This window comes from Rousettus aegyptiacus, unplaced genomic scaffold (genome assembly GCF_014176215.1).
Source record: "Rousettus aegyptiacus isolate mRouAeg1 unplaced genomic scaffold, mRouAeg1.p scaffold_m13_p_10, whole genome shotgun sequence".
Classification (NCBI taxonomy): domain Eukaryota; kingdom Metazoa; phylum Chordata; class Mammalia; order Chiroptera; family Pteropodidae; genus Rousettus; species Rousettus aegyptiacus.
Window position 1 is genome coordinate 44,655,815 of NW_023416285.1, and position 25,174 is coordinate 44,680,988.

The following is a 25,174-nucleotide window of genomic DNA, read 5'->3' on the forward strand; positions in this document are numbered from 1 at the left end:
CTTTGCTAATTTTACTTTGTATTCTTTTGTTATAATAAATTTTAACCACTTTCTGGCTATTATAAATAATGCTGCTATGAGCACTCATGCACAAGTTTTTATATAGACTTTTTATTTTTTTGTATAATAAAGAATATGACTGGCTTTTGTTCCTGGGAGACTCTAAATTCTTGGACTTTCCCAAGTAATAGGAGGGTCATTATTCCTCATGAGCCCCTTGGATCATAACTGATTTTATGCCAAGCGGTCTCATGATGGACCTGTAGATAGCTTCAGGATGACACCTGGTCATGTGATTAGAGATTTTTGGCTTTGAGCCAGCCCAACCTTCTGGCCTCTAAGCAGGGGAGTGGGGCTGGAGATTGAGTTCATTCACCTGGCCTATGATTCAATCAATCATGCCTACATAATAGGACCCCAATAAAAACTCTGAATATTGTACCTCAGTGGAAGCTGCCTGGCTGGTGAATACATCAATGTGTTGAGGGTGACAGAATGCTGATACAGAATGGTGGTACCACTCTAAAGTTTGTCTATTTTTGGAGAGTAGGAATGGATTACAGGTGAAGAGGTTTTCTTTTATTCTATATATTTGTTTTTCTGGATTTTTAAAAGTGAAACTGTACTCATATTATTTTTGTACTTTAAAAATAATAGAACAAAATACAGTAATGAAGCTTCACAAGTGGCAGACAGTGTAAGGATACTGGCTCCTAGGCCCAGAAAGAAGAGCTGTTTCACTGGTAGACTCTGTGCTAGGCCTGTCGTGCTGCTTGACACACAGGACACGGTGAACTACTTTTTAGCTCAATGAGATTTGGCAACTTCCTGAGGGAGAGCTCAGAGGCAGCCTTGGTCCCTGCTGTGGCTCGTGGGGGAGATATGCTGTCTTCCTGGAGTATCTTGTTGATAAGTGATGTGTGGTCTAGTCTCCTCAAACTCAGCCATCATAATCTGCTTTTACTGGTTTGTGGGGAAGGTCATCCACCCACTACAGAAGAGACTGAGGATATACATTAAGGGACTTCAAAATGCTGGATCAAAACATGAAGCACTTAGGAGTACAAACAGCATTCCCAACTGTTTTCAATAGAAGGTTAGCAATGTGAAGGAAGAACAATATGGTATGCAGATGTTTAGCTGCATAAAATTTGGTTTTCTGTATCATATCTTTGGATAAGGAAAACTAGTCTCTTGGCTAGGGATAGAGTTCATCGCTAAAAGACTAGCGGAAAACAGATTTTCCCAGAAACATGCCAAACTTATCAAGAGGGCTTTAAGTTAAATGTTGAAGGCAGGGGTGGGCAGTGTGTGTGGGGGGGAGTCCAGATAATGCTAAGTCTATATAATGGATGCCATCTGAAATGACATGGAATAGCAATGAACAGAAACCCAAAGCTATCAACATGAGGTGGTATTTGAAGCTATGAGTATAGATGGGATCACTCTATTCTCTTCTTGGCTACTTCCTGCAAATTATTCTGCAATTGTTTGTTGTGTTGTTATTTTCCAGTTTCAGTTTTGAGTTCTTCCATGGTCAGTGAGGCAAAAGCTCAGAAGACAGAGTTGGGGAAGAAGGGGGCTGGTAAACCTTCCCAAAAGGGACCACAGGGTGGCAGTACTTAAGAATGCCCATCACAGACCAAATCTGGTTCTCAGATTTCTAGGTACAGATTCTGCCACTGTACAAACGCACAAGGTGCCACTGTAAAAATCAAAATGTCCATCTATTCATTTATTAATGTACAATTTTAGGGATTTCTAGTGACCTGAACATTTATGGCTGCCATGAAGGATAATATCTTCCTCATATGAGGGTAACTATGAGGCTGTATTATTAATCAAAAGGTGATTTACCCACAACGGATCCAAGTCAAAGGTGAACATTAATCTTGAGGGATACAGGAAATGGAGAAGTCTGATTATTCCCAATTCTACAAAAGAGAGCTTCTGTTTAGTAATAAAAATAGAGCCATATTCAATAAGTTGGGAATTTCTTTTTGGAATTTCAAGCTGGGCACTAAGATAATCAGTATTATTTTTATGGTATATGTATCTATTCAATAAAATATTAGTCAGCCATTACAATTTTAGCTATGAAGATTATGCAGCAAATAGGAAATATGTATGGCATAATATCTGATGAAAAAGTAGAATATGCAATTATATTTTACACTATAATTTCAGTTTAAGAGAAAATACATAAGGGAAAAAACTGACATGAAACACATCAAAATTCTCAGAGTGGTTATATTAGGAAGATAGAGTTATGAGTGATTTGTCTTTATTTTATATCGCTCTTCAAATTAAATACGTTTTTTTAATGATAAAAAAATTACAGCTGGATTGTATGTAGTGATTACTGCTTCCTGCCACTCCCCCTCCCCTCCAGGTCTCCTGAGTCTGCATGAAATCATTAAATAATTATCTAGCTTCATGTCACTGCCTTTTTAATTATTTTCTCAAAGAACCAGTTATTATACTAGATTAGCGAAATGCTATATACACACTATATCCTGATTTTAGCATAGCATTTGATATATCATTGCTTTTGATCAAAGTTTTCGGTTACAATAACAGAACCCTACTTAGTTTTGCTCATGTAAATTGTGAATCTAGGGGAACCAGGAGCACTGCAAATAACCCAAGGAGTAAGTTCAGCTGACAGAAGTTGGTGACTGGTATGTCATCAACATACCATTTGCATCTCGTCAGGGCCACATGGCCTCTGGTCTCCTGTCCTTTCCACACATCTGCTTCATTCTCTCTCTGGCTTCATGCTCAAACCTATGTTCTCAGCTTCTTTGATTCACGTGGTGCAAAAAGGCTGCTCCTACCCTCTGTCCAACTTCTTAGAGACCCAGTATCCAAATTTCAAAATTTTAGCATTATCCAAAAACTTCTATGTGGGCCCTGTCCTGATCAACAATTTTAAAAGTCTTGTATTTCCTGGATCTAAAGAATTTGTTTCCAATTTACCTAATATTCTTAAATCTTCTCTATCTTCACTCCTGTTCACTCTCAGCTAATGACATTTCTTAACTGTCTGGAAAAAAAAAGTAAAAGGAATCAGAACTAATTATCTGTTTACCACCAAACCTATCCATGGATCTACATCAGTCTTCATGCAGTCTTCCTTCCCTCCCATACAATAAAAGAATCATCTCTATTCCATCTTGTGCATTGGATCCCATCGCCTCTCACCTACTTAAGAATATGACTTCTGCAATAATCCTCTCATTTCCACATACATCACCAGTTTTTGTCTTTCTACTGGATCATCACCATCATCATATAACCATGGTGTAATATTGAAGAAAAAAATCAGCTCCCATTAATAGAGCTGTATGTCACCTAGACTATCAGCCATATAGTTAAACTATCAGCAGACCAAAAAAAAAAAAAAAAAATGTTGATGCTGCAGTCCCTTTAACAAATACTGTATCACTTTTGAGAAATGTTTTAGCAATCTTTACAAGCAGCTTTCTAAATTTGTGAAACTATGGTCAACACCACAGATTATGTAATGTGTACTTGTTCTATTGGGGTCTTCCAGGATTTGTGTCTAGTTATTAGTCTAGAAGCAATGAAATGAGAGGTGATAGGTATGGTTCTTGAGAGGATCAACATTCCTCTGCAAAGCAACTACTTCAGGATAGGTCTTTACAGGCTCTTCAGGCAAGGGGAGGCTAGTCTCCAGACGAACCAGCTTCATATTGCTGCTGTAACAAATTATTATGAATTTAGAGGCTTAAAACTACACAAATTTATTATCTTACAGGTCTGGAGGTCTCATTGGGCTATCTTAAGGTGTCAGCAGAGCTGTGTTCCTTCTGGAGGCTGAGAGAATTTCTTTCCTTGCCTTTTCCAGCCTCTAGAGTCTACATGCTTTCCTTGGCGTGTGGTCCCCTTCCTTCATCCTCAAAGCTAGCGGTGTATCCTCTTCAAATATCTCTTTCTGACTCTGACTCTCCTGCTTCCCTCATATAAGGATCCTGGGATGACACCGGACATACCCAGATAATCTTCCCATTTCAAGAACCTTAATTTAATCACAGCTACACAATCCCTTTTGCCATATAAGGTAACATATTTACAAGTTTTAGGGATTAGGAAGTGGTTATCTTTGGGGGCCATTATTCAGCTTACCACAGTAGGAAAAGCTATTTTGTTGGCAAAGAAGGCTAAGCAAAATTCTAAGGTTTGAGGTCCTCAGCTTCATGGAAATCTGTCCAAGTACCCCCATCTAATTTTCAGTTTCACTCTTTCCTGATCAATACTTTAACATAGATCTTGAAAGTGCATTCAATTTACTTTATAATTCAGCTATCTTCATGGTCACTTTGGGGGGTTGTTTTTCACCAATCTTGACCCAGTGGTTACATCAGGTAAGGTTCCTCCCCTGCCTCCCAGCAGGTAAGAAATCTTCTGGTTCCTTATCTAGACCTTGAAGTAGGAATTTATTTACACCTGAACTGATCATTTTCTTTCTTTAAGTTCTCTAGTGTTAATTTGAAATGGCTGCCCCACTCCACAGACCTTGTACCCTTTATTTTCACTATGTTATCATATTGCAGTAAATTCTTGGTAATCCAAGGTGATAATTGACCATTTGTCACTGTATACCATGGACTACTATTATCACTGGGAATGGGGTCCTTTAAATCTAATGAAATCTAATTAGAGAACCAACTCCCACCCTTAAAGTTCTGTGCATCCTGGAAATCACTACCATTACCAGTAACTAGTGAGGAAAAACAATGCTGCTGCAAGTATTCTGGAATATAGAAATTTAATGTAGGGACTATGGGTTAGGTGAATGCATAAGCTGGAGGAGTGAAGGTCTGGAAGTTGCAGCAGGATTAGAGAACATTCACTAATGATTTGGGCTCAAAGCATTGGAGCAAATGAAACCAGAATTCATAGATAAATTAAGAAGCCAGAGCTTGTGGAGAAGCTGCTGTCTATGGTCACATTGACCGCAAAGCAGGAATTTGCACAGAAGTCTGAGAAACCATTGTGTTTGGCTGTCACCACTGCAATGTGAGAACTTGTGGCGAGATCTGAGAAGCTGGAAACTGCCAGAGTCTCCTGGCAGAAGAGAATTCTTTGTAGCTGTCACAATCTCCTGAGAATAAAAGCTTTTTTCCTCTGCCTTCCAGATCTACTTTGAGTACCCCTCATTGGCAAACTTTACTCAGAACTATAGAGGAAGGGGATTCTGGGAAATGTTCCTGGCTACTCCAAAGCAGAGATGGTGTAAGTGGGAGGTTGTAATACAAAGCTGACGATTCAGCATAGTTAGAAGACTTTTGATTTTGAGAGATAAACTGGCAGGTCAAACTGGCTTAGTAAAGGGAAATTATTGAGTCAACTAAGTTTAGAAGTAGGGAGAATAACAAGCAGAAATTGATCTGGTGGCTCAAAGAATGTGACCAGGACTTGGTATCCTGTCTTCCCATGTCTGAGTAACTCTTCAACGCCGTTTGACTCCTAACTTCATAGGCATCTTTCTGTTGCAAAAGACTCTGGTGGTTCCTTTGGCTACATGCTTTTATGAATGACCAGACTGCAAGAGTATTTCACTCAAGTGTCAAAAAGTTCTTCAGTGTGATTGGCTGACTTTGGCCTGGCCCTTCCCAAAATAAATGATGTGACCAGGGGTGCTGAGTTCATTTTGATTAGCTGACTTGTTCTCTAGCCCTTGTACCAGCCCAACTGGCTTCTCACTAAGAGAAGGAAAACTCTCAATGTTGGGGGAGGGGGGGCGGGGCAAGTAGCAAATGTCTACTACAGCAGCCAAAACATCTACATGAACTAGTTAAAACATATTAAAAGCCCCCTACAGATTGGTATTGACAAGGAAGAGTTGGTGTCTAGAGGTCCCATTGATGATAATCAAAAGCTTCTGATAGGCTAAAGCCTTAACTTGGGGAGGTGAGCCGTGGGTAGAGAGCCAGGCTTGGGGTTGGGGCCAGGGTGATTTCAAATTCTGAAAAGCCCCTAGGACTGGACTTATTCTAGCGGAGCCAGTCCCTGCTCCAGCTGTGCTCCCCTCCCTGCCTGAGGTTTGGCACGCAGTGGTAGAGTTGACAGCCATAGTCAGGAAGACTGTGAAAGATGCCCTCCCAGCACAGGGTGGGGATGGCAGGGTCACACAAAAATTCAGGTGGCTTCTCTACCTACAAAGGAAATCCAGTCTGGGGGGCACTCTAATTGGGGCGACTATTTGATTATGTTTCACTTTTAAAAATGTGACTTTTGAGCAACTGTTCTGAAAACTCTTGGTCCTGATGTAAGGAAGTGATTATTCTCATGCAGTTTGTATGGGATAAGGAGTATCAAATAACTCAGAGCCACTGCAACAAAGGACAAGGCTCTAATCAAGAGGTATGTTCCTTTTATTTTTGAGGCTTTCAATATGTTAGTTGAACCTTAATCTGAAAACCCAAGTTTTCTGTATTGTTATCTTTCAATAATTCCCTTGAACTGTAGTAGCTCTTATGAACTAAGTAGGGCAATTATAAATTAGCAGGCAAAACAATCTTAAAAGTACACTATGAAGCAAAACCTGACACTGTTTGGCTTCAGCCTTGGTCCCTGAAAAAAGAAGTGTGGAGTACCCAAGATGCCGGAACTCAATTCAAGTCAAAATACTGTATTTACTGTAATGCCTGAAGCAAGATTATGAAAAGGCTCTGGGAAAAAACCCTACCTGCAGAGGTAATCAAAATTTCATCTCAGAACTTCAAAAAGAGGGAGAAAAAGAAGGAAAAAAATTCTTAATTAAAATAACCTTATTCTTTATTGGAAATATTGATAATATTCAGCTGTTTTAATGATCCTTTGTTGTCATCAGAGCATATTTTTCTTTGTAGAAAGTTATTGTGAAATAGTTACATGACCACATTTAAATAACACCCTATTTGTAGACTTGCCTCTTGTCAGATAAGGCTCATAACAGCGGCCTTCTAACTCATTCCTGATACCCTCCCAGCCTATTGTCCATACAATATTCGGAATGATCTGGATTATAATTCGGATTATAATTATCTGGATTATTCTGGCCACTTAAAAAGTTCATCAGGTCATTCCCTTCTCCTGCTCAAAACCCTCATGTAGTTTCTAATCGCATTTTTAATGAAAGCAAAGAGCTAAAGGCAGCTTACAAGGTCTTGGGTGAACTTATTCCTGGATATCTCTCAGATATGACCTATTCTGCTTTCTTCCCAGTATTCAGCCACACTGGCCTCCATCATTCACTAAAAGTGCCAAGTATACATCTGCTTTTGCCTTTTAGTCTTCCCTAAGCTATGCGTATGGCTTTCTTTCTTCCTTCAGGGTTTACTCAAAAAGTTAGCTCCTTAAATTCTCCATATTTAAAATAGTATATAGTCTATCCCTAGCACCTTATTTTTCTTCCTATTACTACCTAAAATTGTTACACATCTACTTATTTTGTCTGTTGTTTGCCTCTCCAACTGAAATTTCAGTTCCATGAGATCACTTATTTTTTATGCTACAGCACCTGGTCTTCCTAGGTGGCCTCCCATGCAAGTACTAACCAGGCCTGACCCTGCTTAGCTTTGGAGATCAGATGGGATTGGGCTTGTTCAGAGTGGCATGGCCATAGACTGTTTTAGTTATATTGCCAGCACCATAAATGTACCTGTCCCATGTTCAGCAACATATAGACAGACATCTGTGGTTAAGCAGAATTCAGATTCTACAATAGACTTGCTGAAGTAAAATCTGACAGTTCAGTGATACTGCCTCTAGTTTTTCTAAGTGAAGTGAGAACTTCCTGACCTCTAGGAAGGACAGGTTGATTGTTCACTTTTTGGCAATTGGTCACCACCTAAAATCACTAGCTAATGCTTCAACAAAATGTTTTAATCCTACTGATGGGCTTCTGCAAGTAAGTGGCTGTCTACACATGGTTGTAGAAGAGCTCAAGTGTGTACCTTGTACAGGAAATGGGTTCTTCCTGTTGTTTCTTCTGGATACTGTTTATTCTAGGTTGCCAAATGGAATGCATATGCCACTTAAAAAGTTTTCAGTGTAGGATACGCTTGCCCTGTTTGTATATTTAGCAAATTAAAACTGTGACTCCTTGACTTAGGTGTATACATCTCTTCCTGGGTAAAAGTAATTCCGTTTTAATCTCAAGTGAACTTTTTTTTGCTTCTTCTAAGTATTCCAGTTTTTTCTGTAGTTATTCACAAAGGTTAAATTCAATGAGGATCCAGTATTGCAGTGTGTTATCTGAAATACACTGCAACCTTCTAAAGCAATGACATTTTTGATGTCACGGACATTGAGAGGGGATATTGTTTCCTTGCAGTGGTTTGGGCCAGTCTAATACAACACCAGTATATCATCTTCAGCCACTGAAACATTTCTTACCAATAAATGTGAGATAAAGGTTTGGTTTTCTCCTTAAGGAATCCACATGTCAGCAAGTGGTTTGAGGAAGTGTTTTTATGCCAGAGATGAAATGGGATGGTGGGGAGAGGAACCGTTTTAAGTTTTTGGAAGCATACCTAATTTGCCTGAAGGGCCCCAAATCTATCTCGTTAGAAATATCTAGTATTTCATCGTATGTGTCAAATAATTCAACTAGCAAATAGTCTACTATATGTACATATGTGCATGTTTGTGAGTGAGGTTGGGAGGACACACAGAACACACTGTCTTTGCTCTCCAGGAACTCACAATCTAGTACAACTGCATATTAAGAATAACAGAAGTAAGGACAAAGACTGAGAAGGGATGATTAATTCTGCCTCAGGGATTCAGAAAAAGCTTCACAGAAGTAGCATTTGATTACTGAAGGGTGAATAAGTTTACCAGGCAGATGAAGAATGTGAAAAGAACTGAGGTTCAAGTTAAGCAAGTTCTAAGAGGGAACGTTGGGCCGATGTAGGAGCACCGGTTGCAGAGATCTGGACCATTATATACAGATATGAGTGACACGGCATCTTACATACTCATGTATCACAGTAAAGGTGTTAGCTTTAAAATCATTCTTATTTTTTAAATAAACATTTTTTAAAAATTCCAAGAAGTTCAGAAACTACTGGGCTACATATTAATTAAAATGGACCTTTTGGGAAAGTCTATTACTAAAACGTGAGGCATGTCTAAAGCAAATAAATCCTCTTGAAGACAGAAAAGATTCAAGACACCTCCCTTTAGGTGATTTGTCTCTAAATTGGAATATTGGCTTGAGCACAATACCCAACTTTCTCCTTGGCTACTACTTTTACAGGTGAAAACATAACCGAAGTCTACAACTTGATCTAAGATACCTGTTTTTGGCATTGCCTGTGTGTGATTTGCTTAATACAGGAATTCAGTGAGATTACATTTTAAGACGTTTTCAAAACTTATCTGTACCCCTGAGTTTTAATTATTCTGTAATGCCAATTCTGCTAACTTGATTAACAATAAAAATCAGATATTTTTAATCTTCCTTTGAGATTTTTGGATAATATTCAATTGAAAAATGCATTTAATTACATAGTGGAAAACAAATATTTAAACTCTTGAATTCTTTGCTGTATTTTGCACTCATCTGTTTTCTTTGTGCTTGGGTACACGCTAAACACGCAAATATTTGTTGCCTAAGTACCTACAAAGTATTTTTTTCCTGGGTGTATTGCAGGAAACTGCAAATCCCAAAGCTCGAATAATCTAGTTTCCAGCCAAAGCATTTGGGATTTTTAATGGATTAAAAAGAACTTTACTGTTACCCTGCATGTAACGCCTAGTGGTGTTTAAAAAAACACACCCAAATCCAACAACAAACTCAGGAACCCTGTGAAGATGATTCGCAGAATTTATATGTTCTATTTAGAACAAAAACTAAAACTCGCTAAATTAAATGAAACCTTGGTTCATCTAATAACACACTTCCCACTCAGTATTTTCGAAGAATCGTGGTAGGTTTTAAGACCTTCAAATAAAGCAAAAACAATCCTAGTTCTTTAAAATGTGCAAATTACCTACTTCTTGAGACGAAAAAATTCAGGAGAAATGCAGGCAAGGAAAAATCTTATTTGGAAAGCAACTCTTAAAAGAAAAAAACAACTCCTAATTGTCAGCGGTCTGAGAGAGCCCGCCCCGGGTCGGAAAGCGCGGCGGCGACAGCAGGGGAAACCTCAATGTCACCTGGTCGCGGGCAACTACAGCAGGCAGAAAATCTGCGGCAGTCCATGCATGCGCGCAGCGGCGCCTCGCTCCGCGTACGGCGAGCCAGGCGCTCCGGGCGCAGCTCTGGACAGAGCCGGAGGCACGAGGCCGAAACTTCAGGGTTGCCTCCTTCTTTTCTGGGGCCGGATATTTCTAGGACATAGAAGCCGCCGAGTGCGCGGCTCCCCTCCACAACCCCAAAGCGACAAGCGCACGGTGGTCTTCTGGGAGGTGACACCACACCCCGATCCGACGACCGAGCTCCCGCCTGATGCAGGGGGTGGCCGGGTGAGCCGACTCCAGGAACCCTCGGAAGGGCGGGGGCAGAAGCAGGGGCATCTCTAGCCGCACTTTCCAAACAGCGCTCCTTGTTCTCGATGATCCTCGCGCGGCCGTCTTATCGAACGCCATTTCCGGTTCCTTTTAAAGGCCCCAAGCTGTGCGGCGCGGCGCGTGCGAGGAAGGTATAAAAAGGGAGCGAGAGGGCGGGACCGAGGAGGAAGGGGGGAGAAAAAATAGCGGTAGAAGGGGCGGGGGAGGTGCAAAGGGCGCGCTCGCGCGTCACGTGATCGGGACGCGCCGTTCTTCCGTCGGCCATTTTAGGTGGTCCGCGGCGGCGCCATTAAAGCGAGGAGGAGGCAAGAGCGGCCGCCGCTGCTTATTCTTTTTCAGTGTAGCCAAAGGGAGCGGGAGTGCGCTCTGCGCGAGAGTGGGAGGCGAGGGGGGCAGGCCAGGGAGAGGCGCAGGAGCCTTTGCAGCCACGCGCGCCTTCTCTGTCGTGTTGTGTGCTTCGCGCGGTACAGCGAGCGCGCGGCAGCGGCGGGGATTACTTTGCTGCTAGTTTCGGTTCGCGGCAGCGGCGGGTGTAGTCTCTTCGGCGGCGGAGGTAGTGGCACTATGTCGGAGGAGCAGTTCGGCGGGGACGGGGCGGCGGCGGCGGCAACGGCGGCGGTAGGCGGCTCAGCGGGCGAGCAGGAGGGAGCCATGGTGGCGGCGGCGCAGGGGGCAGTGGCGGCGGCGGGAAGCGGAGCCGGGACCGGGGGCGGAACCGCGGCCGGAGGCACCGAAGGGGGCAGCGCCGAATCGGAGGGGGCGAAGATCGATGCCAGCAAGAACGAGGAGGATGAAGGGTGAGTAAGGGGCGGCCCAGGGATAGCCAGGCCCAACTAGTCCCCCTCCCCCTTCCTGTCCTCCGCCATTAGGCCTCGTTCCCGCTCCGCTCGCACTCCAGGCCCCTATGTAGACTCCTTGCACGGTTTTTCCCTTCTCTCGTTGGGCTCCCTGGGGCTTTCATATCCTTGCCCCCCTGCCTGCTTATCGCCCCCTCCCCCATCACCCACGTTTCCACCTTTAGCCGTCACCATGCTGCTCCCCGGCCCGCCCTCGTTCCCTCCCTTGCCATGGGTCTCCTCCCACCGACTTAACCGCCAGGATTTTTTCCCGCCTGTCGAGGGGTACCTTTTTTCTCTTTACTCTGTTCCCCGTTTTCTGAAGTCCCGGGCAAAAAACGCAGACGGACAAAAAAGCCCTTTAACTAAGGTTTAATTGGTGCTCCTCACTCTAGCATCCTGAGACGCTGCAATTTTATTTTTATAAACACATGCTTTGGGGGAAAGTGTATGCTGACCACCTCTGCTGCTCCCGTTTCGGCTTCAGGCCAAATACTTTTTTTTTTTTTTTTTGTATTTTGAATAAGTCGCCTCCATCTCTTCGTTTTTCCATTACACGCTAACGCACAACGGCTTGCTTACATAGTCCCTAACTTTCAGTCTGGGGGAACAAATTGAGTTAGGTGAAATTCTCCCCCAAATCGCCTGTTGGTACGTTGTTTTTGCTCCACGGGCTTTTCTTAAGTTCTTGGTCGGCGGGGCCTGCACTTGACTGGAGCTGTTCTAACCTACCTCTGGCTTGCAGGCTGCCCTTCCCCCACCCGCCGAGTTAGTCAAACCGCGCACCCTTTTCGCGCTCTCAGCTGTTGGGTTCCTCAGTTTGTACAGATTGTACTCTCACCCATTTTACTTTTTCTGTGCAGTTTTCACTTTTTACAAAACCCCTTTTTCCCCAGCAGTTGCCGAGGATCCTTTTTTAGTCTCTCTTGATTTCTCCTTCCCGCTCTTACCACACTGTTAAAAGGAGGCCCACCAGCTTTCTTTCAAAAATGAACAAATCTCGTATTGTGCTGTGGCATGACTTTTTTTTGGTGCAAGTTTTTAAGTAGTAACTTGCTTCCTCCAAATGGAATTAGTTGTATTTATTCAAGTTGGACTCAATACAGTAAAATTCAGCATTTGGGAGAGGCGGGAGCATAATACAGGAGTTAGCTGGAGGGACTAAATCGGGGATCTTGGCTGGGTTTTCTTTCCCGTTACTGACTACCACTCTTGGATTAATGCTTCCATTCCTTTTTGTAGTGTGTGTGAGAATTTTTTTCACATTAACATGGAGAAGGTGTTGGAAGGTAAAAACAATAAAATATCGCCTTAACCCAGTGTTAGAAAATATGATTTTCTTTATTGGGAAAGAACGCAAGATTTGGAGGGAGGAGAGAGAGCGTTTGGAGTAGAGATAGGATTTAATAATCTCAGCCCAGGCAGATTTGTCCTGTTGTCATGCTGATTGTGCTTACTTTGGGAGAGTGAAGGTGGGATGGGAAAGTAGCTTTTCTTAATCAGTTAATCTTGAGTAATGTATAGTTTAATTTAAGAAAGGCATGTGTTAAATATTTGGAAACTTAAGCCTTTTATCCCCCCCCCCTCCGAATTCTGTTCTTTGGGCAGAGGCACTAAATGATTAATGGTATAACTTGCTGTTTGGGGCAGGCTTTCTGGTACCCCTCCAGATTTTTGAAGTTACAAAGCAGCTGCCTTTGTAGTTATCTCCTGTTGAACTGAAGTGTAAATGAATTAAAGTTTTTAACCCTAACAATGTCAAAAACTAAAACTAGAATTTTGATTGGTTGCTGTACCGGTTGTTAATTCCCTAGCCATTCAAACTCCTCCCCACGACACTCTGAAGCAGCGACGGCACAGCGGGAAGAATGGTAAAACTTTTAAATTTTATTTTTGTATTATAAAGGTTTCAATAGTTATAACTTGCAGAGGCTGTGTTTGGTTGGTTGCCCATTGACTCCCCAGGAAATTCTAGACATTAGTACAGTAGGATTTCTTATACCTGGGATATAAAAACCTTTTTAGGCATCGTGAACTTTGGGCAAAGCAGATGCTATTACATGGTTTTTGGTCTGTGGTAATAATGCATGTAATTGTAGTTTGGCCAGTTAAAGCTTAATATAGTTAGTAATGATATTTTTTTATCTGGGCAAGAAAAATATTACTGTAATTTCAAATTTGATTTTTGTTAAGACAATGTTTTTGGAATTCTAAGTTTACTGCTAAACATAAAGGTTACGTGATTTAAAATCTCGTGTTTAAATTGTCTTGCATGTTATACTGAAATATTCTGGAGATGTTTAAAGCAAAACTATTTTTAAAATAGTGTGAATATGTATTAATGCAAAAATGTATGTTTTAGCACCAACCATATTTGTAAATAAAACTTGAATAAGAATTGGATATGTAGTATTCAGAGGCAGGCTGATGTGGCCTTCCACTTCAGCTCTTAAATCAGATTTTTTATTTTGTGTGATTTGGCTGGAATGTTAATTACAGTTGGTTGGTTGACATGTATTCACAATTGCATGATTTCTCTTTGGAAGGCTGGTAGATTGAGTATTTGTTCTTTTTATCACTCCCTTTCCTAAATGTTCATCTTTCTGCCTTTAGGATTATATTTGAGTTTTCCAGGAGTTTGTATTCACCACCACTGGAGTTTAGAGGGCCAGTATTTGCAGATAGTTGATTCATATGTGTACTAATTACATTACAATTTAAGAACCCAGTTGGGATAACATTTAAATTTTACACTAGCTTTACGTATTACTGTATTCTCGAATTCCGACCAGTTTATATTGGAGATAGAGGAGACTGGAAACAGTAGGCTTAAAGAGAAAATAAAAAATGGGTCAGTTTCACATACAGAATAAAAATGTTTTTGATGTAAATTATGTCTTTTGTTTGGCACTGTGATAGTTCAATTTCACTGATAATAGTGGCAAACTAAGATTAATTAAACTATAACTACTTCATCACATATTTCAAATCTTACATAAGCAATTATTTTCAGTAATTAGAAAGGACCATGAACTTAGGTTGAAGGTCACTGTTTTGACTCCTGTAGGAATTATACTTACCCTGGTAACTAATATAAGTACAAGTTTTTAAGTGACCTCTTAGGAAAATATGGTCGTAATATAGATTCCGACCAATTATCTATCATCCACTGAAAATAGAATTTTACTGAGGTCATTTAAGTTTACATTTAATGAATGATGTATTAAAAAGACTGCCCAGTCATCCAGTTTCATCCTGTTACAGATACTCATTTTTCTTTTTAAACAACAACAAAAAAATCTTAAGGTCACTATAAACCTTTTTTGGTGTCTGCACTTGCCACCCATCTGTTCTTTTCTGTCTCCCAGGTTGAGGGAAATTGGGCAGCGATTTCATAATCTGAATAGTGAGGGGTAAGACTGCTTACAAGATACAAAAGTCATCTAAATTTAATTCTTAAATATTTCTGCGTGCATTTATTTTTACAGTTCTAACTTGGGAATAAAGTAATTACAGTTTCACCCTAAAAATATTTTAAAAATCAATTTGTAGTAGACTTAAGGTTTTAAAATTTGAGTGTAAGAATAAATAGCTGTTTTTAGGAGGATATTCCTGTTATAACTTTAGCGGATGTTTCTACAGTTTACTATGGACCTTTAGAATACTTAGTCTCATTTCCATAGTAAATTTCCTTCCTGAGTTCACTCATTTTAATCTCTACAACTTTAACATCTTTAGTTTCTGCTTAAAAGCATTTGCACTGGAAATTTCCCATTTTGGTGTGGATTCGTTTTCTATAGGTCTGCAATTTTTTGTAGGGTAGGTACTTGAAGTGAGCTCTACCTGGAGACAAATTTTGAAATGTCACGATCAGTGGAAAACTGTAATATTGTGTTAGCTTTCAGACAGTTTTACAAGATAGGTACATTGACTTGTCTGCATTGGATTGGGCAAGAAGCAAAATAGTCCCATTCAGTTATCAGAGTACAGCAACATTTTACTAATAACAAGTTTGATCTAGTTCTCTAATCATTAGTGTATAAGCTCAAGTGCAATTCTTCCTGTTGGGGAATTTAGTGAATTCTGCTATAGGTGTTTCCTGTCTAATTTAAAAAATGGGACTACATGTTTTTGTTTTAAGTATTTGAGATTATAATCTATATCCTAGTGTTTCTGGGCTATTCCGAACGTTGCTTTGCAAAACAGTTACTTTTAGAGTAGTTTCATGCCAACTTTACTGGCCTTTGATTTGGTAAAGTTGGGTTTACTATAAGTTGAGACCTTGATTAGATGGGTCTGAATCTTAGCAGTCTTTGGAACCTTTGACAGGTTTCCAGTGTTACAATTGCAGGAATTGATGCCCCCAAATCTTGAGATGGTGCACATAAAAGGGAGGGACATTAAATTCTTTTCATTTCGAACTCTTATTATGAAAAATACTAAAAAAATCACCTGACCTTTTAAATTTGGAATTGGAGAATATCATTGAAATTTTTCAGGGCTAATTTTTGAAATAAATACACTTGTTATAAGTCTGTTTATTTCTCCTCAAGTGATGTGGCCTCTTCCATAAACTAGGTGTATTTACTGTGTGTTTTTAGTATTGCCTGGGTATTTTGTTATCCGTAAGGCTGCCTTAATATATGAAAGTTTTGAATCGTCATGATTTATGGCCAAAATTTAGGATGATTAGTTTTAGCCTTCAAGTTATATGTACTTGAAAGCATTTAAAAAGGAATGGAATAATAACTTTTTTCCTATTCCACCTAAAGCTGTGCACCTCAAGTGTGTGTGCAGGTTCACAAATGGAGTGAAACAAACTTCTCTTAGTTCAAGTTTTATTTCACTTTAGTTCTGCTTCAACGTTTTAGTAGATAGGGCACTGAACTGGATGCTGGAAGCGTGGAATCTGTTTCTGTTACTTCACTTCCAACAGTGTGGTCTCAGGTAATATATATCATTTGTTACTTGGTTTGCTGATTATGTGTTGGAACAATGCTCACCACAGGAAGATTGACTACGTAGCCTGCTTTCATAGCTTGTGTGTATTTATCCTGTGTCTTAATAGTTGATACTGCCAGTGGTTTACTCCTGTGGAGTAAAGGTAAGCATGTTTTAGTTTCTGCAGTATTATATTGTACATTGGAGCTAGACATTAAGACTATTTGGGGGTGGGTGGGGAGACTTGTATTACAGGCAGTGTTTGGCTAATAATCAAGGTGATAGTTTTAAGTATTGGGTCATGTTCTGTAAATTCTGCTTGCTTAAGACTTGAAACTATCACAAAGCCCAAACAGCTTTAGTCTTCTGAGAATGGTGAAAAATTACCAGCAAATATATTCAAAAAGTAACAGGCAGTGTCATGGAATGAATCTTCTATAATTTTCTCCTATACTGTTAAAAAGTAACATGATTCTGAAATTTCATTAGTAAAGGTGAAAATTTTCTGAGTTTAGTATTGATAAAGTAAATTGATTTTATTAGAAATCTTTATAGAATTACGAATGTGTAGTAATCTCAGTTAACCAGAACCTTAACCTCTAGGTTAAGGAAACCCATTCCTTAACCTCCAGGTAGATGAGAGTTTACCTTATTAAAGCTGATTGAGAGTTTATTTTAAAAGTAAAAATATTAGATGTCATTCCTGCCTTGGAATGAAATGAAAGAAAAGGGGAGAGATACTGGGTTAAACATTTAAAATTTATTCATGTTTAATTTATCATCTGTTTTCAACATACCTTTTTTAGTCATTTAGGTTCATTTTGTATGAAATAATGAGATTTCATATACTGGGCTAGAGGAATTGGTCTTTTTCTATTGACTTGTTAAAAGTTTGTCAAGCTGTTTCCAAAGGTGTTTTTTACACAATCTAAAATGATTACCCTGAGATGTTATATTGCCTAGTTGCATAAAGTAAACCCACCCCTTCCTATATAGGTAAGTGGTGACTTTAAATCTAGAATTTCTGAGGGAAAATCAGGTATGTGTTGGTGATATTTCATTATACTTGTCATTTTAGGATTTTAAAGGAATAATAATTACAATGATAAAACACCAGAAAATTTTTTAAAATAATGATTAGTGGTAACATTACTTGAGGAACATTACAGTAAAAGGTGACAGTGATTGGCCAGCCCTGTTGTGTACTTGAAATGTAACTCACATTTACATTGTTGTATTTTTTTAAACTGTCAGAACTTGTTATGAAGCTAGGAATAGAAGATTAAGACTTATTAGGAAGTGTTTGAAAGTTAGATTATTTTTTTGGTTCCTATTCCAAAATTGAGAGAAACTGTAATGGTGCTTATTATTTTACCTTGAATGAGGTGTTTCACAGTAAAGACTAGTTGGGGGAAGTATCTTTAAATAAAATACTGTTGGCTTTGGAGTGTTAAATCTAGTGACCTTAATAGTACAGAGATTAAGTTTCTCGGATGGCAAAAAAAAAAAAAAAAAAAAGGAATATTAAATCAGAACATTCTTCACCAGCTAGCACTGCTCCATATGTATTTATTGCCTTTTATATTTTGAAATTATTTCTTACCAAAATTACTGGCGATTATGTAGAGTACAAACAAGTCAGAGGTTTTGAACCTATATTTTTAGGATCTTGAACCTAATTTTCAGTATACGTATTTGCATGGGATACTTTAAAAATTTTGGGTTAAGTCTGAGAATAATGTTAGGATTCATTTAATAAAATCCATCCTGGCCTGTTCCCTATAAAGTTGAACCTTCATATAGCCCACACAGATTTTTTTTTCCTCGTTTATAGTACCTGGTCTTCCTAGTTGGTCTGCCATCCAAGTACTAACCAGGCCCGACCCTGCTTAGGTTCTGAGATCAGACAAGATCGGTCATGTTCAGGATGGCATCTCCGCAGACTCCATGCAGATTTTTAAAAATGCCATTGAGTAAATGAAAACAGTGCTTTATTAAATTATTCTTAAGATTGTGCTCTCCCATTTCTAAATAATAACTTTTATTGAGCACTTAAAATATATCAGATTGTGTCCTGTGCTGCCCTTGTAGTGTTTGTTCATTTAATCCTCACTTGCAGATTTATGAGGTAGGCTCTAAGTTTTTTTCTCCTCTTGTACAGATGTAGAAACAACCTTGGAATTTTTTTCCCCCTCAGGGTCATACAGTTAGTAAGTGGTGGATGTAGGATTTAAACCCAGGCCATTTGGCTTACTGCTTCTAAATTTACTTTCTCTAAAAGTATTTCCCACAAAGCAGCCTAAATTTCTAAATGACACTGCATAGCACTTAGATAAAGTTATTTCCACTGAGTTGTATAACTTTATGCCTGTCATTTAATATTATAATATGGTGTAATTTCAGTATCTGTATAAGTAAAGAGATTTCAACTGTTGAGTAGGTGTTTTATATTTATTTTTGTTGTTGAGCAGGTATTTTGAAGTGAGTAGCTAAATAGCTTATAAATAGTTTTAAGAAATTAAACTTTGTTAATAAAATACTGTACAGGAAGTCTTACATTTTGAGTGGGATTGATTCACTTACAACTAAATCACATTTGAAACTTGTATTGCAGCATTAGGGACCCATTTTTGTTGCTACTTAAACAAATCTCGTGATGTAGTTTTAACTTCGCTGTTTAGGATTTTTCTGGGGTTCTCTACTTCATTATAAATTGTGTGCACCGCAGGAGTGACAGCAACTTGAAAGTCAGTCTTTGTATTCAAGGCAGCAGAGGTAATCTGCATGGACAATAGGTATTGTGCTTCAAGCAAGATACAATAATAGAAAATATAGAAAATTTAAATTGGCATCATATACCATCTCATAATTTGAGGGAGAGCATGTCAAGAAAGCTGATGTTCTAGAGAGGCTAAGAAAAGTTACAATTTATCCAGAATTAAGATAACAGGCCTTTTCTTACTATACTGTTATATCTTGGTGTGTCTACTGAGTAAAGGTGGAATGGATTTGGTACATATAGTTTGTGTTCATCGCAGTATATTTACCTGTCTGGTTGTCTATTGTGCAGCAACCTTATTAAAGCAGAAGAAAAAGCATTTTGGGCTGCCAAAATGGTAATGCATTTGCCACTTGGGCTGTTTGCTTAGAGGCTGTTTACTTTTACGTTACACAAAATTTGAAAAGTTTGAGTGCCAGGTACCTACCTACCCTATGAAATGGGAGGGGGAGGTGTTCTAGAACAATATCTGGTGATTAGTCTGGCAAAATAAGAACTGTTAAAAGAGCTAAGAAACGAGATGTACTTATAGTGTATTAAAAAATAGCTCTCTGATTTCGGAAGACCCTATGGGCATGCTATAGTAGCATAGTGGGGATGACCGATAGCGTTAAATCATGATTACTGTATTTGATTAAGAAGGCAGAAGAGTGTGATATTTTGTAGAAAAAAATTCATTCCAAATAGAGGTTAAAAAACAATTGGGGAGAGATTAGGGAAGGCTAGCAGCGCTTTAAGGAAGGTGGAGTATCTGGCTTCTCTAAAGGTGCTGGATAGCTGAAGTTTGTCTACATATTTTGCTCTAATTTTTTGAGAAATAATGATCATTCTATGGAATATGTGTAAATTATAGTTGACCCAGAGTATTTTATTATATTCTGGGTAAATGGGATTTGATTATTTAGGAAGGATAGCTAGCATTTTTAGTGACATTTCAGTTCTAAAGTAGTAGACATTTAACCTCTCTACCAAAGACTATTAAATATTAAAGGTGGGAAGTTTCTTTGGAGAGCACTTTATTGGGCTATTTGATGAATTAGTATGCTTATCTGATATTTAAGAAAACTGACTTTCTATGTTGTAAAAAAAACATTTGGGGCTTGTGAATAATAGAACAGGCCTCGTTCTTGTTATAAGTGATTTTTTTTTGTCATTTTTTGTTTCTTAATTTTAAATTAAGGACACTTAATTCAATATAAACACTGCCTTGGTTAAATAAATACTAGTTCTGTCTCAATAAATAAGTCTTATTTAAAAAAACTGCAGTTGAAAGGCAAGAAAATTCTGCGTCTTTTTGATCCATTCCTCAGATATTCTCTTCAGGCTGAAATAATGTCAAAAACTTAAATTATCAATGAAAAATTTCTGTAATAACTACAGAAGTGGTAATTTAATAGTTAAATTTCAACTTAATTGAAGTTGTTTCTGTTCTGGATTTGGTATGGATAATCTGAGCAAGAGGTCCTTGCTTTAGTAGTTTGTTTTCTTTCTCACCTTTAAAAAGATGTTAGTGTCCTCACCTTGAAAGAATAAATGCTGGTAATGAATTATATCCTCTGAACGAAGTGCTGTGGATCTTTAGTTTAAAAAATAAGGTATTTAAGGCAATTTTAAGTGATTAGTATTGAATATTAGAAGATGCATTATTCGAATGAAAGAAAATGTAATTGAAAATACCTCAACTTTCCTCTCATGAAATTGGCAATAAACATTAAAAATACCTATACAACTTGGGTGCTTTTGTTCCTTTGATGATAAAATATAAAAAGGATTAATAAAGATTACTTCAAACATGGGCATTTTATTAGAGAAAGTCTTGACAGTTAAGTATATAAAGGCCCAGCTCTACAATTCAAGTACAAGTTGAAACAACTTGAAATGGAAAGACAGTCTACGGCCATGCTACCCTGAACAAGCCCGATCCCGTCTGATCTCGGAAGCCACGCAGGGTCGGGTCTGGTTAGTACTTGGATGGGAGACCACCTAGGAAGACCAGGTGCTGTAGGCGTGTTAAAAAAAAAAGATTGTAAGCTTTATAAGATCCTTGCAATCTGTGAGGTCAACCAAGGATTGCCTGGCCTAAAAAAATAATGGGAAGAATAGTATGTGCCTTAAGTAAGACTTCTTTTGCATTAAAAGTTAACTTTGTCATTAGAAGAAAAAATAAGTTTGTGGTTAAAATAGTAAGATCAGTAACACCTCAGTTAATCTGGCATCTTTAGGGAGAAGCAGAAGCAAGATCATATTCTAAGGATAAAATTGGCCTCTTGTTTTAAGAATTGGCTTTAGGGACAAAATCCTCAAAGCCCACAAGGTGTAGATGTTTTCTGCTTTAATTTACTTTCCAGAGCTGGAAATTAGTACTATATCCCCATTCCACCCTTGACCACGCCAGTTACAAAGAAATCATTGAGCAAGGATGCTTTTATTCCCGTGGTGAAATTTTTATCCCTCACATAACAAATTCTGACAGTTTATCCTTAAAAATCTCCAGTCCTGTCTCTTTAAAGGGTAGGAGATAAATGGTAGCTCATTTTCGGAGGGGGGCACAGGGAGCAGATCTAAACAGATCACAGAGCTGCTGATGAGAGCTTTATGGCCATTTGCTGTTAAAGATTTCACGTTAAATTTTTTTTAGAGGGGTATTATATATTTTCAGTCTTAAAGTGTCTTGGTGATTTCCATTTACTACCCCACCGGTCATGTTTAGCATTTTGAAGGTTTAAATATTTTACTGCTGGTTAACTGAGGTTCTACTGTAAATAAATTAGGTTAATTAGCTGATTGTGCTTCAGTGGATAATTCTTAAGGTTCGCATGAATTGTTTACATGATTATTTTATCTTTAAGGACTCTTAGCACATCAAAAAACTTGGTTTACAACTTAATTGTGAGACTTAGACATTTTCTTTTTTATGTGCTAAGAGTTGTGAATTGTTAAATAGAAAGCTTCAGCATAGACATGCTATTGCTGTGATCATAGGGACTTCATCGCCTTTTTATAAGTACAGTGAAGATTTTGAAAGAAATTGGAAGCTAAAATTCTGTTTTCTGTTACCAATATTTAACTTGTAATTTAAGGAAGACAACGTACAGTATTTTTACTTTGGCAATAACATTTTTTTTTGGCAAGTCAAAAGATTTGATCTGCTGCTTGCTCACTATTGTAATTATGCAGGTGCAGCAGTAGCAAACCTTTCCAAACTGGAATAGGGTGTTTTTGATACATGACTATGTAAGAAGAATGACATTTATGTATACTGCCCTGTAAATTGGTGCAGTTTGAAAAAGGTCTTAATGATGTGGATACTTACGGCAAGTTTGAAAAAAGAAATTTTTTTTTAGCATTTTAATATTGCTTTTTGTCTTTACAGGAAAATGTTTATAGGAGGCCTTAGCTGGGACACTACAAAGAAAGATCTGAAGGACTACTTCTCCAAATTTGGTGAAGTTGTAGACTGCACTCTGAAGTTAGATCCTATCACAGGGCGATCAAGGGGTTTTGGCTTTGTGCTATTTAAAGAGTCGGAGAGTGTAGATAAGGTAGTGTGTTATGTGTTCTCATCAGTTAATATAAAATATGTGGATAGTTTTATAAAATTAATTTGCCCATTATTTGTGATTTCCCCTTTTGCAGTAATACGAAAGAAGACACAATTCTTGCCAATACGTTTTATAAAGAGTTGAATTCAAGAATTGTTTACTATGCCAACTATATTTTAATAAAAAATTAAAAGTATGCCCAAGTATTAAAAAGTTGTTTAATGAATGAATACTTTCTGTGTGCCAGGCTCTACTAAATTTAAATTTTTAAAATATTGAGACTTTAAGATGCTTTGTTAAAAGAATGTGCTAGCTGTGACAAGTTCACAGAACAGAGCTTGAAATTTGCTAGGCAAGAAACTGTCAACTTACTCTTTTTAGTCTTGGGCTAAAAGGAAGTAGCAATCGTGTTTATATTGCCGACAGTTAAAAGTGTGATATTTTCGAGTTGTTCGTTAAATTGTTTCTTCCCATTCTTATTAATCTTTATGTTTAAACACTGGTGTGTGTTAGCTGGTGTCATATCACCACAATTTGACAATCAAAAGCCAGTCAGCTTGTGCCTAGCATTAGCTATGTTTATTTAACTATAATTATTTTTTAAGTTAATAGTCTCTGAACTTAAGATACACATATTTAAAATGAAAAACTTCAATTTCCTTAGGTCATGGATCAGAAAGAACATAAATTGAATGGGAAAGTGATTGATCCTAAAAGGGCCAAAGCCATGAAAACAAAAGAGCCTGTTAAAAAAATTTTTGTTGGTGGCCTTTCTCCAGATACACCTGAAGAGAAAATAAGAGAGTACTTTGGTGGTTTTGGTGAGGTATGTGATGTTTTGACCCAGGGTTTTTTTTTTTTTTTTTTTTTTTTTTTTTTAACTTCCAAAAATAGGATGATTATAATTGTCATTAGCGTTTTTCACTGGGTTTTTCAGTTTTGTTGTTTGGACAGATTATGTGATTATTTTTGCAATAAGGATATTTTAAATACTTAGTGGATCTATGAAGGTTAGAGGATTGCATTTTCTTATTTATTGAGGAATGCCATATGAAAATAGCATTGCTGGACACAGGGTACACAAAGATGAAATAGACATTCTTGAAGAATTTACCAGCTTAATAGAAGAAATAAAAATGCAGACATGAGGAAGAAATCCAGATTGGATTACTCAAGATATAGAAGAAAATGATTTGGTTGAGAAAAGGAAAGGAATAAATTAAGAATAGGTTTGGTACCTTCTCAGTATAAAATACGTGCATACATGCAAATTTTATAAGGCTAATTATAGACTTAGTGAAATAGTCAGATGAGGTTTCTTTTATGAATTAATGATTTAAGACTAAGAGATTTGTGGCTTAATATTTATTTGTAAGTGCAAGCAACATTGGAACTGCTTACATTGGCAGTAGCCATCTAAGAATAGTAGGAGCATCTACTTTTCGGTGGTCATATATTCTCCAGTGTTCAGTGGTCTGTACCATTGTTCATTTTCTCCCAAATGCAGTCACTTTTATTCTCTTGTTCTTAGAAATGGCTGTTTCCTTGTTCTTGGTGAGCATTCAAGTTTGTGACTTGAATTACATAACAAATATTAGGTAGGACCCTGTGAAGCTTGTTTTTATAACAGGTTTCTGAAGACGTTTTAGGGGGAGTGGATATTCTAATTTAAAGAATTCTTTGAAAAGATCAGCATTAACAGTGAGAGGAACATAGCAGAATAGAGCTCTAGAGTCAAACATACTTTCTTTGTGTACTTTCCCTACTAAATTTGTGCTCTTGCTGTTAACATACAAATTAAAGTATTAAAATTTTTTTTATGTCAGGTGGAATCCATAGAGCTCCCCATGGACAACAAGACCAATAAGAGGCGTGGATTCTGCTTTATTACCTTTAAGGAAGAGGAACCAGTAAAGAAGATAATGGAAAAGAAATACCACAATGTTGGTCTTAGTAAAGTAAGTTAGCATCCATTTAATTGGAGACTTGAAAACTATAATTTAATCATCTAGCTTTCTGTAAAGGCTTCATTTGGCATGCTTGTGTGTTAAAAAGGCCTCCTGAGCTCCTTATTTTTCAAAGTCATGGATCAACTATTTTTGCTTTTATTGGGGAGCAGGAGGTTAACATTTGTTTTTAAGTGAATTTTGGTCTAGACTTTACTAAGAAATTTTTTGAGGACGAGTCATAACATCTCAAGCAAATACTTTGATAATATCAGAAGTGATTATTTATTTAAGAACTAATGTTTTTAATTGACTGATTGTGAGGAATGTATCAAATTAGCCAACTGTATTTTAGATAGTACTGGCTACTCTGGTTATTATAAACTTTGATGTTTTTGTTTTGTTTTTGTCTATTTTCTTGATTCAATATAATAACATATTTTTTCTCTTTTAGTGTGAAATAAAAGTAGCCATGTCGAAGGAACAGTATCAGCAACAGCAACAGTGGGGATCTAGAGGAGGATTTGCAGGAAGAGCTCGTGGAAGAGGTGGTGGTAAGCTAGAGCCTAAGTTTACTCTATCTTAAGCTTTTCTGCTTTTTAA

General features: G+C 38.0%; 1 protein-coding gene and 2 pseudogenes across 6 annotated transcripts in view; 2 read left to right on the forward strand and 1 right to left on the reverse strand.

Moving 5' to 3' along the window:
- Nucleotides 1-7,516: 7,516 nt before the first annotated feature.
- On the reverse strand, nt 7,517-7,635 carry LOC118609177 (annotated as a pseudogene).
- A 3,073-nt stretch (nt 7,636-10,708) lies between these two features.
- The window catches only part of HNRNPD (heterogeneous nuclear ribonucleoprotein D), a 17,371-nt gene continuing 2,905 nt past the window's right edge, over nt 10,709-25,174 (forward strand). For 2 of the 6 annotated variants that reach the window (XM_016156190.2, XM_016156194.2), the window contains exons 1-6: nt 10,709-11,324; nt 13,178-13,234; nt 22,457-22,625; nt 23,290-23,451; nt 24,452-24,583; nt 25,026-25,125. In XM_016156190.2, coding sequence (XP_016011676.1) covers nt 11,092-11,324; nt 13,178-13,234; nt 22,457-22,625; nt 23,290-23,451; nt 24,452-24,583; nt 25,026-25,125 — 853 coding nt within the window. In that variant the 5' untranslated portion in view covers nt 10,709-11,091. The remainder of the gene's footprint in view (nt 11,325-13,177; nt 13,235-22,456; nt 22,626-23,289; nt 23,452-24,451; nt 24,584-25,025; nt 25,126-25,174) is intronic. The other 4 variants (XM_016156193.2, XM_016156197.2, XR_001598308.2 and 1 more) reach the window with 3 other exon arrangements.
- On the forward strand, nt 20,973-21,091 carry LOC118608760 (annotated as a pseudogene).